The following is a 15,527-nucleotide window of genomic DNA, read 5'->3' on the forward strand; positions in this document are numbered from 1 at the left end:
GCCGTACCTCGGGACTTGTCTCGTAGGGCAAAGATGTCTTGGCCATTTGCGCTTGAGCCTCTACATAGCATGACTGCATATTTCACATACTAGTAATCATGGAGTTTTTAGGATAAAAGAAAAACTGATGCTCAGGCTTAACCCAACCCCACATTGCTCATGCAAATTGGCAGGGCTTTCAGTGGCCGTTGATTTTTAGGTTTTGGATTCAGGGGTGCAGCCTGTCACCGGAGCCAAGAGCAGAATGGCCTTATCTATCAGGTACCTTATGTATAGAAGGATATCGATCGAGTCGAGAAGGGCCAGGCTTCCTGGACTGGCTGACCAGAGATCAGAACTCATTGATGGTAGGTATTAGCAAATGTTTCTTATTCGTGTGCACACTCCAACAGAGCGAGTGGTGGCATCGAACCCAAGTCAAGTCCATATTCTAGAAGCCTACTAAGGTACCTATCAACTGGTAGATGTCCATACGATTGAGTTACTGGTATGTACACCTTATAGCACGCGATGGGCGAGTTGGTCTCTATAGGTACATTGGTATTTTGGCCTCATCTTCATTAACTCTAACAATTTCGCAGCGGTCCAAGTTGACTACTTGATAGGTTGCCTCTACAGAGTACCGACGTTAACAGAAATCCCATGATCTGCTGTATCAAACAAATAGCTAAACGTGGGTGTTTCGTAACTTACAAGCGTGGCGTGTATGGCAGATGCTCCTCTAGGTTATGCTGTGACAACTTGAGTGGTGCATGATGTGTGAGGTGTAAGAATCAAGACATATCACACTATGAACAGGCATTTGCGCAATTTACTTAGAGCTTATTTAATGAGGAATCGATTTAACCTTTGGCATGATTTCCATGAATTTCTTACTTGTATTTGCGATAGAGATTTCGCCCTGTAGAATTAGGAAGGAACGGCTACACGTGACTAAAACCTCTACCTACCACTTCCTTCCAATCTCCAACCTCAAACCAGCATTATAACTCTGGCTCGCATCGAAGTCGTGCTTAAAACAAAGGAAAACATTTCCTGTGAATGCACGTACTAAGATCCGGCGGCCTCTCGCGAAACTCATCCGAGTGCCGAGAAACCGGATGGTTAGCTACCGACCTGAACTGCAATAAAAATTCCCGGGTCGCCTTTATGGTCCTCTGGCCTCGATATGGCCAGACCATCCCAAGGGCCTGCTCGATGCGGCAAACCAGCGAAGAACTGTTATGGTGTCCGTGGTCGTATAAAGAGGCGAATAATGTCTATGGGTGCTAAACAATAAACAGATGATTGACTCCAAGGCCTGAGCCAATAGATCACAAGTTCGCAGAAAACACCATTTAGAACACTTATTTGACAGAAGTGCACCAATTTCCATCTCGCGAATTGCTGCCTGTTTAGCCACGTGAAATCATCAAACGTGGCTTGGTTTCATCAAACCTCTCATCTCAATTAGCCAACGGACACTTCACGCCAGGCCAAGTGGTCGTATTTCTAGAAAGAGAATCGATACTCTTGTTCAGAAAGTGTGTTCATTGACGAACTAGCTCGTGGCGGATAGCGGAACACTCTCACCCGGATAGCCTCTTGATCGCGGCATGACCCAATCGATTTCATTCCCGCGTCTCCCCAAGAGACAACAGATCCTGCTCTCGGTTTAGAGCAATCTCCCTAAACCTTGTTGATTTGGTTCTGGTTTGACGTTGCAGTTGCAGGTTCCAGACGCGGTCGCCAATCCAACGGCCTACGAATCACACACACTTTGAGCGTCGGCGCCTAGAACCAACCAATTACAGCCTCGGACCCTGGGTTGAGGGCGGCTATTCCACACTTTAGGATGCGCCAAGTCATTTGACTGACAGCCTATGAGCTATTGTTCAACGTTTGGACCTCGAATGCTTTATTTAGCCATACAGCGAATAGATGCGGGCTCATGGCTGTAAAGCCAATCAAGAGGCTTTACGCCCTTGATTCTGCTCAATCCAGCTGGGATTTACCTACGGATACAGATGCTTGCCTTCAATGAGATCCACTACCAACAACAATATGCAGTATGCTTGTGGTGGTACGGTATTATCGGCCGCATTCTCGCTATTGACTCAATTGTCTATTGTTCCTAGTTTAATTCTTTCTCTCTCCTACAATTCATTTCTTTTCACCTTTCATTCTTCCTATCTCCTTGGACTTTGTTGACATGGGCAGTGAATAAGCTATTGTCGCATCCTATTGTTCGGATTTCTTTCCTTTGTCAAACAACAATCATTAAACTGACATCCATGCTTGTTTTTCTGTTCGTTCCTTAGATTATTCCCAAGAAGAGCATCTCTTTCAGCCATCATAACTTGCATCATCCAAACAAACCATTTTCTTCATCTATCAACAAACGACCAAATACATCACCACACACAGCTCAGCTCTATATGCTTGATTATTAGTTGCTGTTACACTTGTTTTCTTTCTTTCACTTTGATTCATCTATCACTTCGATCTAATACATCAGAACCTACACAATGACCAACACTACTCAACCACAAGAATCGGTGCACCCACCACCATACTCGGAAACTCAACCTCAACGTCGAGATGAGTGGGAGGACTGGGAAGACGATGAGCCCATCACACCCATCGACGCCGGCGAGCAAGTCTTTCCTGCTCCGCTAAATGTCCAAGGTCGGCACTCGAAGTCCGCGGCACGACGATCATCGAGAACATCTGCTACGAGGATCAACCGGGTCAAGTCACGACAAAGACAAAAGGCTCAGAACGCAAAGGCTGGGATCAAGCTCATAACCGACATGTCCTCATTCCGGCGCCAAAACTACATGCCAACACCGGTAGAACGTACTGGAAAGTTCGTTGATGCCGCTGCTCTGAAGGCGTTGGAAGGAGAACCGACTTCGGCCTCAGTAGGAAATTGGAACTGGTTCAAGAAGAGTAAAGACCAGAGCCCGGCCACTGCATCACCCCAGCCCTCGGCTCGGCCAGCACAATCAGCTCGTACCCCGGACAACAAACTGTCGCCAGATGATAGGCCCATTGTCATTGGCCTTGCTTTCTCATCTGAAGAGGCGAGCATTGCTTCCAGATACGATGCCAGCCCAACACCCATTGAACCCCCATCGCAACCACATTTTCCTCGGAACCCTGCGAACGCATCGGCTTCACCTATAGCCCCAGCCCAACAGAAGTCTGTATGGTCACCGGATACCCCAGATACCGTGTCCTCCTTCAGTACCATTCGCTATACTTCCAGTATATACTCACAGTTCCCCTCCCCCGGTACGACCACGGCCGGCAATGTTCCTCCTGTACCGGCTGTTCCAGCAAACTTCAAGAAATCGGCTCATCAAAGGCTCATCAGCCTGGAGCTGGGTGGCAGAACTCCCGATGAGTCCGATGGCGGCACCCCATGCACACTATTCGAAGAAGATGGAACTCCAAGCCCACACAAACAAGCCAAGGGAAAGCTGTCAACACTGACCCCTGATAGTGCTGCTTCCAAGTCTCGTGGCTGGTGGGATCATCATGTTGTCACTCCTTTTATGGAGAACCGACTGACATTCACTACCAGCCCCAAAGTGTACACTGACTCGCCCAGAAGCATTCGAGGGGATGAATGGTGGAACAAGCAGGAGACGAAAAGCCCACACGGAGAGTATCTTACACCGAAGTTGATTCCTGGTTCATTTCAAACACCAATCGTCAAAGCACCGACACCACGCCGGACACCATCGCCTCGTGTCGAGCATACACAGGAAAGCGAGTCTGGCCCCTCCACTGCAAGAGCATCTCCAGTTCCTGAAACTACTGTTATCTCAGAGAAACCCCGGATTTTTGTAACAGAGGATGAAAGTGCTGGTGAACAGCTGCCTGCATACTCACCTCCTGAGAAGGCGGGCGAGACTGCTCCGATCAAATACAGAGCTGTCTTCCCACCGGGACATCCACTCCGAGAGCAGTTCCCGCCGTCTCCAGTTCCAGCTCCAGCATCTCCGGGTCCTATTTCTCCTGGCCTTTCATCTACTATGTCCTCACAGAGGGCCGATCAGATGACTGACATCCCACTCACGCCCGCCCCTCGAGACAGCTTGCGTCTCTCACAGATGCCACTTCCAACGCGTCCACTTGGTACGGCCCCTCGTGAGCACTCACATGGAGATGCTGAGTTTGTGACCAAAGCGGAGCGTCAAAGACGTCGCAACGAGAAAGAAGAGTCTGTTGCTCGCCGCCTAGGTGGTTTCTGGAGAGGCAGGGGATGCATCCCAAAGCGAGGCTGCTTTGGTCGAACTGGACGCGAAGGCCGCCAACGCCGTCGAGTATGGATGATCGTCTTGGGAATCCTTCTTGTCATCATTATCCTGGCGATCACACTGGGCGTAGTTCTGACACGACCCAAGCACTCTGAAGAAGCGCCATCGATTTGGGTCAACCTGACTGACTTTCCCCCTATGCCAACAGGGGATCTGTCAATTGTTGGACCGGACAATGTCATGGAGAGAAGTAGCTGCACTGATCCTTCCACTATGTGGAGTTGCTCCTTACCCAAGGAACAGCATGACTCCGTGAAGCCTTACAAACCCAATCAGCCCACCATTATGATGCAGATCCAGTGGGATAATAGCACCCAGGAGAATTGGAACACTCCCAATGGAGATGCACCTTCTGTAAAGTCGCGTCGAGGTATGGGAAGCGTTGCATATGCAAGAGACATCATTCGAGCACGACAGACACCCGAGTTCAAGCCTCGTCCTGATCCACCGAAATTCAAGGAGATGTGGTTTCTGGGAAACACGACAGACGGTATTGAATCGGACGAGAAAGCAGGCGAGGCAACTCCCTTCTACATCAGTCTGATAGATCCTGCTGAGGAGGACGCGCGTAAAGATCTTACCAAGAGACAAAATGCGGTGGATTTGAACGTCAGCCTCCCCGACATCCTTCCATCACCAGATCTCACAGAAGATGGTGCCCCCAAGCCTGCTGCACTACTCCCACGGCCGGTCCAACAGCCAGTGCGGCTCTACGATCGCGGTCTTGCAACGGAGCACTATGGCTTTTACACCTATTTCAAGCGGACCATCTTTCTCAAGTCCAAAACGGTTCTCAATGACACCAGAGATGGTGATATCCCGCTGGACAAGGATGGCGGTTGCCGGGAGACAGAGGCTGATTACATCGCGACTTGGGCTGAAACACGTCTACTCGTTCAAATCTGGACACGCAAACTGGCCACCAACACATCGAAACTAATTGATTATAAGGAGACGGGCAGCAACGGCGGTTCGACGGAGCTCATTCGACCAGGAACGATGCCATATCCCGTGAGTGTCACCATGGACACACACGGAGGAGACCCAGAAAAGAAGTTTGTCTGGGCTTGGCCTATCGATGACAGGCAAAAGGTTGACGTGGAGAACCCCAAGCTGCTGGTCAACAACATTGGAGCTGGGGGTGAGTGGATCAACAAGAGATCTCGAGGAGATGAGAAGTTTGGCGGATTCGACGGCGGGACCGGAGGATGCCAGTGCCAGTGGGTGAACTGGGTATGAAGAGTTTATTATTTCTAATCTGATTAATGACGAGATGCATGCAGCATCGCATATGGAAGCATTGGAAGCGGCGTCTTGGAACACACTGGCCAAAAGGCATGATGATTTACTAGCTATCAAAATTGAAAAGTTTTTAAACAATATGATTCGTCTCAGTGATTTATACTTGTAATGTATCTGCATCAAACTTCACCTAGACCAGCAACATGTATACATAAAATATATTTGGTGAGAGCTTCGATCATCTAAACGGGAGAGTGGGGCCGCCTCTACTAAATTTCAACTTCACCTCATTTGATGGATTGTATATGATCATTCAACTTGCACAAACCCGCATAAATGCGTCCTCTATCACTATGCAGCCACAGGAGAACCCTCCTCAGGTGTATTTCACCACGTAGTCGCCATCTCACAACGCTCGCCATTGAAACATCATGTGATGATACAGGCGTTGCTGTCCTTCGCCATACACCAAAATCCACAGAACTTCTCTTCAACGAGCGCATATCCTCGGACAACCGCGCTTTCAGAGGAATACATCCCCTTGTAGCAGCGAAGGGTCACAGTGCAGCTTTAGCACCGCTCGTTCACCGTGCTTTGGATGCTCTACCGGCGGCAGAAGATGGAGAGGATAAGAGGATCTGCTACGCTAGTGGCGTAAGAAAACAGATCCCAGACTTTGTCTCTGTTACTCGTGGACCTGGAATGCGTTCGAATTTGGGAATTGGATTGGATATGGCAAAGGGACTGGCTGTTGCTTGGGGCGTACCGTTGGTGGGCGTTCATCACATGCAGGCCCATGCTCTTACTCCACGACTGGCGAGAGCTTTGGGAATGAGCATGGGAGAAGAAGAAGAGTCTAAAGAAGGACCAGGGTTTCCATTTCTCTCTCTTCTGGTATCAGGGGGCCATACTCAGCTCGTTCACTCGACAGGTCTCACGGAACACTCTATTCTCGCGACGAGCGGCGATATTGCCATTGGAAACCTTCTGGACCAGACAGCTCGTGATATCTTACCTCCAGAGATATTTGATGCGAGCGAGCATGTCATGTACGGTCGTCTCCTAGAAGCCTTTGCTTTCCCACCCAACACCGACACAACTTCCGCCTACAAAGCTGTCTTTACACCACCAGCTTCTCGTTCCGCAGAGATGAACCCCCCAGCCACAGGCTATGACTGGAATATCCCTACGCCGTTTCGACAAACTCGCAAGCTCGCATTCTCCTTTAGCAGCATCTATACGCACGTGCACGAACTTGCAACGTCACGCCCTTCCATGTCCATCCCTGAACGCCGTGCGCTGGCACAACATACTATGATGGCAGCTTTCACACACCTCGCAGGACGATTATGTATCGCTCTCGATGACAAGCCTGAGCTACGAACTGCCAAAACCCTCGTGGTGGCAGGTGGCGTTGCAAGCAATAAGTTCCTCATGCACGTTCTACGGTCCATGTTGGCCGTCAGAGGCTACGACAAAATGCAGATTGTTGCGCCGCCTGTGGAGTTGTGTACCGACAACGCGGCCATGATAGCCTGGACGGGTATGGAAATGTTTCAGGCTGGCTACGAGTCTGAACTGAACATCACGGGGATTGGAAAGTGGCCCATGGACCCTGAGATTGGGGAGGGGATATTGGGCGTTGATGGTTGGGTGAAGAGAGACTGAACGATTAACGATTGAACATTTCGAGCATATCTGTACTATTAATATGTGATGCGGTGTTTGGATTGGAAACTTTGGAGAACGCCGTTGACATTTTTTTCTTCTCTTCTTTACAAGAATATCATCACCAAGTCTTGAGGTTCAGGGGTCTTGTCTTCAAGAGAAAAAGCCATTGTTGTACATATTACACGGATCGAATGGAGCTTCATATACCCCCTCTATCATCCACGCTATGTCTGTCTGTGTGCTTTAATCGTCAGGCGAACATCTTCATTTCCAGTACTAATCCCTCTAAACCAACTCGCTTGTCACGTTGGTGAACTCGCCCTTGTCCAGTTTGGTCTTCCAGAAGATGGGGTTGGTGTCGTTAAAGCCGTGCTTCACCCAGCCCTCCTCCTTGACGTGGTACAGGTTGATGTAACCACCAGAGTAAGCATCTCGGTGAGTGGCGGCCAGAATACTTCGCTTTCCAAGCTCAAGAGCCTCCTCATCCGACAGGTCGTACTTGTACTCGGCGTCGAGCACACCGTAGGCGAATGTCTGACCAGATCCAACACAGAAGAGGTTTCCTGCTAGGCGAGTGCCATCGCTGTCGACGTAGTAAAGAGCGGGACCCTCCTCCTTGGTAACACCGGCACACATGGTACCCATACTGAGGCCCATGCCCTTGTAGCTGTAGACGAGGTTGGTGAGGATCTTGCTAGCGGCGGCAACGCTGATGCGGCGCTTGTGTCGGAGCTCGTGGAGGCGGCACTGCATGCCGAGCCAAGCAAGCCAGTACTGACAGTCTGCAGCACCACCAGCCATGGTTCCTAGCAGAACGCTGTTGATCTCGATAACCTTCTTGACGGTTTGAGAGGCGATCCAGTTTCCGGCGGTGGCTCGGGAGTCGGTCGCGACGATGATACCGCCCTGGAAGCGGAAGGCGAGAGTGGTGGTTCCGTGGGCGATCTTGATAGGGCAGTTGGGGTTGGATCGGTCATCTGTGGCAGCGCGGAGCCATGACGAGGGCTGCAAGCAAGAGATTGTTAGTTGGACGGCGATGGACGAGAGCAGAGCTGTGGTGTAGATAGCTCCATGTTTTAATAACCAACCTGGGCAACGGGAGGCATGGCAAACTTGATGGAGAGATCTCCCATAGAGTTCAGCAGCTCATCCTGGTCGTCAAGAGGCTCGTTCTGCTCGTACGACGGCCGGCTGTATTTCGAGACAAGAGAGTCCATATTGACTTTATCGTAGAAGTAATCGTGAGTTTGTCAACTTGTAATGATCGGCCCTGGAGCTTGTGCCTCGGATCCAGAGCTTTCGGTGACTTGAAGAAGGCGAAAGGAAGCCTTGATGAAGTCGATAAACGTCGAGACTATCGATCCGTGATTGATTCGTTATATCGTGATAAGGATTGGCGTTGTGGATGTCGGAAGGTGGATGATGGTCTGTTAAGGTGGAAGTGGGAATGCGTAGCTCTAGACAAGGAAGCTGAGGCTCAGGCAGCTTCCATTGCGCGCGTCAACTGATGGAATGGCGGGAGACTGCAATTGAGGTACGTACCTCCCTAACATGCCCAGTGACGCTGTCCGTCTCTACGTTTAGTGGGGTAGCCTTGTGCTGCAAATATTGCCTCGAATTTTAGGCATTAAGTGTTCAACACCAAAGAATATCATATACAAGAGCTCTAGGAGCTCAGAAAAGCCGTCAAACAGCACAATTAATTTCAAATATTTAATTTATTCATTGATCGCTTCTTAGGTTCCGTGCCAAGTTCTCCAGTTCCATTCCCTCACATCCAATTTACGCCCAAGAAAACCGACAAACTAAGGATATCGCACTCTCATAACTACCACCCTTTTCGCTTGATTAACCCTCTTCCCTTCCTCGGTTCGTGGAAGAACCTATGACCCCAGTCTTCAATGTCAACTCAGATATTACCCAGATTTTCATTCGAACCAAGACAAAGGAAAAGAAACGTCAAGTATAACGAGGATCAATCTCGAGACTCACGTGAAAGAAAACTGCCCCTTTCAAGAGTCCGCAAACTCTTTCAGTTTAAGGATTCGGTGTCACCTCCCGGCTAGGTCGACCATCCCGCTTACTCATGAAGCTTCGGCGCATGTGAGCTTTAGGACTGTCTGGGACTAGGTTTGATTCAGTGGCTTGAAAGCTGCTCTTGAGTGTCACTGTTCCGCTGCCCACAGACAGCTCCTTAGCAACCGAGGAGCCTGACTCGTCAACAAAGTAGATGTGCTCGCCTAGGTCATCATCGCTGCTAAACGTGTGTTGACCCTTGGCCTCAATCTTAAACTGTGCGTCAGGTGAACATGGGAACTTGAACGTCTCTCCAAATGTCCACTGTCCACTGTTGGACTTGAAGTGCTTGGTCTTGCCCACTGTCTTCTCTCTGGGGTTGATCTGCGTGATTATGACGTACAGATCAGACGCAGGAGGGAAGCCTGATGCTTCGACCACGGTAAAAGAAGCTGTACCGCTCGGAGGGGCTCCTGGATTGGCGCTGTGAGTCGACGACTGGCCGATACTCTTCGACCGAATATGGCCATTGCTGGTAGGAGGACGGCTGCCATTCGAGCTGCCTTCTTCGTTTATAGCTGGTGATCGACGTAGCCCACCATTGGCGCCATCGTTGCCATTAGGACTTAGTGCTTGGGACTCAAAAACTTCATTATCCTCTTCGATGATGTCGCTATTGTCCTTCTTGCTGAAGATACCGCGGCGGAGGAACGAGGCTCCCCTGCCAACGCCGTGGCCAACAACTCCCGCCACAGCGGCACCGCCCTTGATGGGCGCACCAGCAACACCGGTGACGATACGTCCGGGAGCTGACGCAAACGTACCGCCGAAGGTGGATGTGCCCTGACGCGCTCGCTGGACATAGCTGGGTCGGAACAAGAGTCGGATGCGCACGCTTCCTGACTTGCCATCGAGGATATACTTAGTCTCTGACGGCCTGAAAGGATCCAGGGACTCGAGATTGATATCGGCACCACCTAAGAAGTCAGGCTTGTCCGCAAAGTCATAGTCCCACACAGTCAACTTGAACTGTGCAGCAGTCCTTGAAGGAACATTGACCTCAAAGTATTCGTTCCATGTGGGGCTCAATGTCTTCTTCACCACCTTAGTCTTGTGAATCTCCTGGCCGTTAAGCTCAAATTTGCAGTAAGGATCACTCTTGCCATTGCGATCGGCTGAAGGAAGATCGACAGCATCAAGAACATCAACACGAAGTGTTCCCATGTTGTTAATACTTTCGCTTGGGTCAAGCTGCATCTTGACTGGGATATACTTCAAGCTGACCTTGACACTTGCGGGGCGCCCATCCTCGCCCTTGAGCTTCAGAATTGTCGGGTTGTTCTGCTTAGATGTTAGTTATCATAACCTGTATCGTGACCTTTTGATTGAATCTTACCAAGCATTGCTTGAGCGTTTCCAAGGTGTTGCCGGCGAGCGACGCTAGGAGGTCGTCGTCGTCGTCACCCTTCTTGCGAGCCCGAAGAGTAAGTCGAGAAAAGTCGAGTTCGCGGATGAAACAGTCTCCAATTTCTTCGAATTTGTGATGTTTGTTGCGAGCAGTTGAAGAGATATAGGATGGGTACGCCATATCATCCACGAGAACCTCCAAGTGGCTGTGGCTGTCGGGCATTTCTGCCTCCATGAGTCGGAAGATGAGCAAACCACTTTCGTACTTGAGAAGCTCTTCGGGGGTGAGTCTGATTTTGCGCGGACCCTTGGGCATGTCGATTGAGGGGCGACCAGCTGTTGTAGGTGTAGGGGGTTCCAAGTGATTCTCCTTGGGTTTATCCAAACTGGCGCTGAACTTGCCGGCCTCGCTAGATCTCTGCACAGGAGACGGTTCCTCTCCAGAGGAAGAATCTTTATCATTCTCAGCTTCTCCCTCTTTCTCCTTCTCTTCCTCCTCCTCATCCTCGGGATCAGCGACATTGAGGCAAGGGTAAAAGGCAACCGTGTAATGTAGAACTCCCTTGGCGATACCTTTGCCGTGCAGACGGAGGCCGTCCTCGCGTAGCTGTTTCCTGTCATTGACCAAATACTCGCCAGTTTCGTCCTGAGCAACATAGTCGGCGGCGAAGAGCTCAACCAGTCCCAGACTTCTGTCTTTTCCAACCTTTTCCGTATCCATGACTTCCAAAGCAAGCCTGTCGCGAGCAGAGTGAATGGGCACGTAGAGAACTTCGTCCCACTCGGGGTTGAGATCGTTCCGGAAAGTGACAGTTCGTGCCTTTTCGATACCAGAGAGTAGGATTCGAGTGTAAGGATCCGACTTGCCGAATGCCTCGAAATTTCGAAGATCAGTAGCTTTCTTGAAATGAAGACGCAGAACACCAATAGGGGTCACGTAGCCACCAGTGCTCGCTACACCGGAGATAGAAACGGGCCTCCACTGTGCCATCATTTTAACACGACCCGTTTGTGCACCGTGCAGGTTGTACCACTCCTTGCCTTGCTCCATGCACTCGAGCATTTCGTCGAGCTTAATCTGGTATTTTCCAACAACTTGGTCGCCGGCAAGATCACGGTCGTCCTTGACTGTGAGACCAAGCTTGGCCTTCTTTCGGTCTGTAATGAGGATCTCTTTGGAACCATTGTCCCAGATGGGGTTGTTGGTACGTTTCAGCTTCTTGGTTTGGTGCACTTCCTTGCCGTTCAAAAACATGACAGCGTAAGGGTTGAGAGATCCTACAAGACTCTTGGTACCGTCCAGATCCTTGGCTTGCTCCACGGTAAATCGGAGAATACCCTGGTTGGACGGAGGAGGTGGCTCGTCTTGTCCTTCGGCGTTTTTGACGGTCTCAAGCACGGGGAAGAAACGAATGTCGCAGGAAACAACACCGCGAGCCTTGCCATCGGAGATGACCTCCAATCGCTGGTTCTCGTGGACATTGAGCTCTTCGATACTCTCAAGTGGAAATGAAGCAACACCCAGTTCCTTCGACTTTCGAAAGTCGTTGTGGTCAAAGATTTGCATGTCCAAAGTGTCGTTGAAAGACGTGACAATGATGTAGTGTGTCTCGTTCCATCTGGGGTTGGGGTTGTCGTGTACGACCTTTGTTCGGGCCAGCTCTTGACGACGATTCAAACTCAAAGATGCGTAAGGATCAACAGTGTTGCCGAAGTTGTCACTATTCTTCAAGCCCTGCGCACCATGAAGAGTCACCGCAATGACACCAATAGCCTGATCGACAGGAGAACCAGCCAGCATCTTGGCGACCTCAATTGGAAATACCTTGGGCGCATACATCATCGGAGCCAAGTTGCCGTGGATTTGCTCTTGGATAAATCCCTCCAGACCAGGAATGAAATTGATGTCGAAGCCGAAGTTGTCACCACCCAAGGGTTTGCAGACATAGTCGATGGTCGGTCGTTCCAGGAAGCACATCTCAATACGGTCGATATGAGGGAAAGGGATTTGCAGCTTGATCTTCAGTCGCATGATGCCAGAGAAGGCCATATCCTCGACAATAACGTCAAGTCCCTTGCTGATCATGGCCTTGCCGATTCGAATTTCGAGCACAACTTTGGGGTTGATCTTGCTTTTGAGCTGGCGGGAAGTCATGTCGTCAGTGTCGTTGGGAGTGAAACTGAATTTCCAGTCCATCATGACAATGTCATCCTCCGTCTTGGGATACGTCTTGACATGCTCCATGCGGGGGGGCTTGGTACCCAATGTGAAAGTCTTGAGCTTCAGACTGTCCAAGAATGAAGGGGTAGCAGAACTCAGGACTTGATCGACAGAGTTGATAATGGTCTGGGCAAGGACTGGCTGGTAGATGGGCCAGAACTTGACCATGAAGGAGTTAATCCACTCGAGAGATTCGTTGTCGTTTTCCAGCCTCTTCAGAGCCATCTCGCGAGAGATGTCGTCTCGGAAGTTGCGTCGCACTCTTCGTAGCGATGTGCGGTAGTAAGTAGAACAGAAGGCCATAACGATGATGACCCAGCCCAGTCCGCCGCCAAAGACAGCGACAAGCCAGGAAGTAACACATGCGAATATGATTACACCGGTATTATGATACCAATCTGGCTGTGTCAGTAATTCTCGTGCGCTTATTTCTGGCATGGGTACACCTACCACCATACAAAGTATCCGGAAGCTGCGACTCTACCCAAGTTTCGTGATCAAGCAGACTCTCCTGCGCAGTCGCATCGTCCTCGGGCCATCCCAGTCGCGGAGCCCATCCTGTTCTTGAGTATGGTACTTCGTCGCCTTCAGGATCGACACCGTCTGCAAGTGGTTTTCCTTGTTCATCGCGAGCAACGTCCAAGACTCCGTCCTTGCTGGGTTCTGGTAGATCTTCGTCAGGACCGGTGCCGTCGTCGACGTCGGTGATGATAGCAGCGCCCTTGGGCCGTCTGCTGTGTTGAAGCTCGGGAGGGATGGCCTGCGCAAGAGTGACGTTAGTTTGAAGTCGGGAACAGAAAGAAGGAGGGGCATACAGCTTTGGCTTGAGCTTTCTTCTGTTCTGGGCTGGCATCTGGGTCGAAGGTGAAAGCCGCCACACCAGCATTTCGAGACGCCTGGACAATGGTTCTTTGAGCGTCATCCGCAGTGACGTTGGTTTCGGGATTCGCAGCAGCTTCGACAACGCCCTGCTGCTTGAGCTCCTCGGCTTCTCTAGCGGTTGACATGGTGTTGTTTCGAGCAGCGTTGCTGCGGTTGCCGCTGGAACGTGTTACTATGGATAGTTTGTATTATTCGCAGTCGTCAATTGGCGCAATTTGAATTCAAAGAACCGTCGCGAAGCATTCAGGTAACGAAATCGATTCTAAACGACCCTCGTGAGGTCAGTGGTCGACCAAGGTGGTACGTGCAAGGTTGCGATGTCCTGGTAGCTTGTATTTAGTAGCTTATGGATAGCTTGCAGCTTGTACATAAGCTGAGCTAGGTTGGCCTTTGGTCGTTTACGTGCCAAGCTGGCGGCACCAGCAGATGGGAGGTAGTGAGAGGTTAATTAGAAGAGGAAAGGAAATAGAGAAGAAAGAGAATGAAGGAGGGGGTAAATAGAAAAGAGGGTGAAGAAGGATGTAGCCAAGCCAAAGGGATTGGGATGGGAGAGGAAACCTGGCACAAGCAAGTTGACAGAGACAAGACATGGAGGACCCAAGTCAGGTCAGGTCAGGTCTAGGTCCGGATATTGTGCTATAAGTTACTAAGGTTGGTGCAACCTACCTGCAGCTGCACCCAAGGAACGAACACCTTGGTAGCTGGAGACCTTATTCCAAGCTTGAAGTGACTTGGCTTGCGCTGAATATTGATCGACGACGCACAGGACGCGGATAAAAGAGTACGTGTTGGATACTTTTATGAACACAGCTTCATGTCGCTTAGAGCTGGTAGCTTTCAAGTCACTTTCGCTAGTGGGAGGGAGCTAATTTGTGGCTCAGCAAGGGAAATTGAAGCCCATCCGATCATTATCAGGATGGACCTGGGACCTGAATAGGTCCATATCGGTACAAACTTTAAGACAGTGATCGGATCAGCCTATAAGTTAGGTAAGTACCTTACAGTGGAGGTACCTATAGTACTGCCCTCCACTGAGGAAAAAAGAAGTTGCAATTGCGGGCCGAGAAAGCGCGGCAGAGTGGATCGCCTATCACTGTAAGTTATACGATAAACAATCAGTGAATGGAGGAATGGTATTTGGCCTCAGTAAATAACTGGGGAGTGAGCGACAATCTGAAACATTCGGCTCCTTGGACTCTATTTAATTCTTGCACTTGCTTGCTTGTGCTGTGTCACCGACACTCCCTGCTATTCAGCTCTGGTATATTGTACTGTAGGTACATAACGTGGCAGTTGGTTCAGTATGGGTGAGCTGACCAGTCTACCCAGATACATGAAGTCTTACTACCGCTTAATACCAAGGAATTGGAAAAGAGACATTTATTTGCAGCAATCAAGTCACACCATACCGACAAGTTAAATTCCCTCTCTTTCCGCTGTCAAGCATCTTACCGGTAACATATAGAGAGAGCTCCCTGCCTACTGTGGCTAGACTGACTACTACCTTACCTAGAAGAAGTCCGACCCCTGCAGCGCTGAGCAACAAAGCACGACCTACGTAATCGATGAAAGGGTAACCGTGTCGGGTCCGGGGGAGCCCAGAACTCGGTTTTGTTTTGCTTGTGAATGTGACGGAACTGCTACTCCCTAGCTTCCTCAGGGCGGCAGGGGTCAGGGAACTGGGCCTGGATCCAAGGCTTCCAAGATCGAGGAAAGGCGTCTCTTTTTAGTTTAGATTCAGAGAACCCCTGTTCCCTTGATCGCTGGCACCGCTGAGGTTA

General features: G+C 50.2%; 4 protein-coding genes across 4 annotated transcripts; 2 read left to right on the plus strand and 2 right to left on the minus strand.

Moving 5' to 3' along the window:
- Window positions 1–2,507: 2,507 nt before the first annotated feature.
- Window positions 2,508–5,546, plus strand: FIESC28_07312 (uncharacterized protein; the record flags this gene model as incomplete). The annotated part of the gene is made up of 1 exon (XM_031161452.1): window positions 2,508–5,546. The coding sequence occupies one exon, from the start codon at window positions 2,508–2,510 to the stop codon at window positions 5,544–5,546; it is 3,039 nt and encodes a 1,012-aa protein (XP_031014480.1).
- Window positions 5,547–5,885: 339 nt separating this feature from the next.
- On the plus strand, window positions 5,886–7,217 carry FIESC28_07313 (uncharacterized protein; the record flags this gene model as incomplete). Its single annotated transcript, XM_031161453.1, has 1 exon — window positions 5,886–7,217. One exon carries the CDS (start codon window positions 5,886–5,888, stop codon window positions 7,215–7,217), a length of 1,332 nt encoding a protein of 443 aa, XP_031014481.1.
- Window positions 7,218–7,505: 288 nt separating this feature from the next.
- Window positions 7,506–8,437, minus strand: FIESC28_07314 (uncharacterized protein; the record flags this gene model as incomplete). Its single annotated transcript, XM_031161454.1, has 2 exons — window positions 7,506–8,225; window positions 8,309–8,437. 2 exons carry the CDS (start codon window positions 8,435–8,437, stop codon window positions 7,506–7,508), a joined length of 849 nt encoding a protein of 282 aa, XP_031014482.1.
- Window positions 8,438–9,257: 820 nt separating this feature from the next.
- FIESC28_07315 (uncharacterized protein) lies at window positions 9,258–13,871 on the minus strand (the record flags this gene model as incomplete). The annotated part of the gene is made up of 4 exons (XM_031161455.1): window positions 9,258–10,577; window positions 10,633–13,262; window positions 13,315–13,624; window positions 13,680–13,871. 4 exons carry the CDS (start codon window positions 13,869–13,871, stop codon window positions 9,258–9,260), a joined length of 4,452 nt encoding a protein of 1,483 aa, XP_031014483.1.
- Window positions 13,872–15,527: the final 1,656 nt, after the last annotated feature.

This window comes from Fusarium coffeatum, assembly GCF_003316985.1.
Source record: "Fusarium coffeatum strain FIESC_28 chromosome Unknown BRIP53273_contig_160, whole genome shotgun sequence".
Classification (NCBI taxonomy): Eukaryota; Fungi; Ascomycota; class Sordariomycetes; order Hypocreales; family Nectriaceae; genus Fusarium; species Fusarium coffeatum.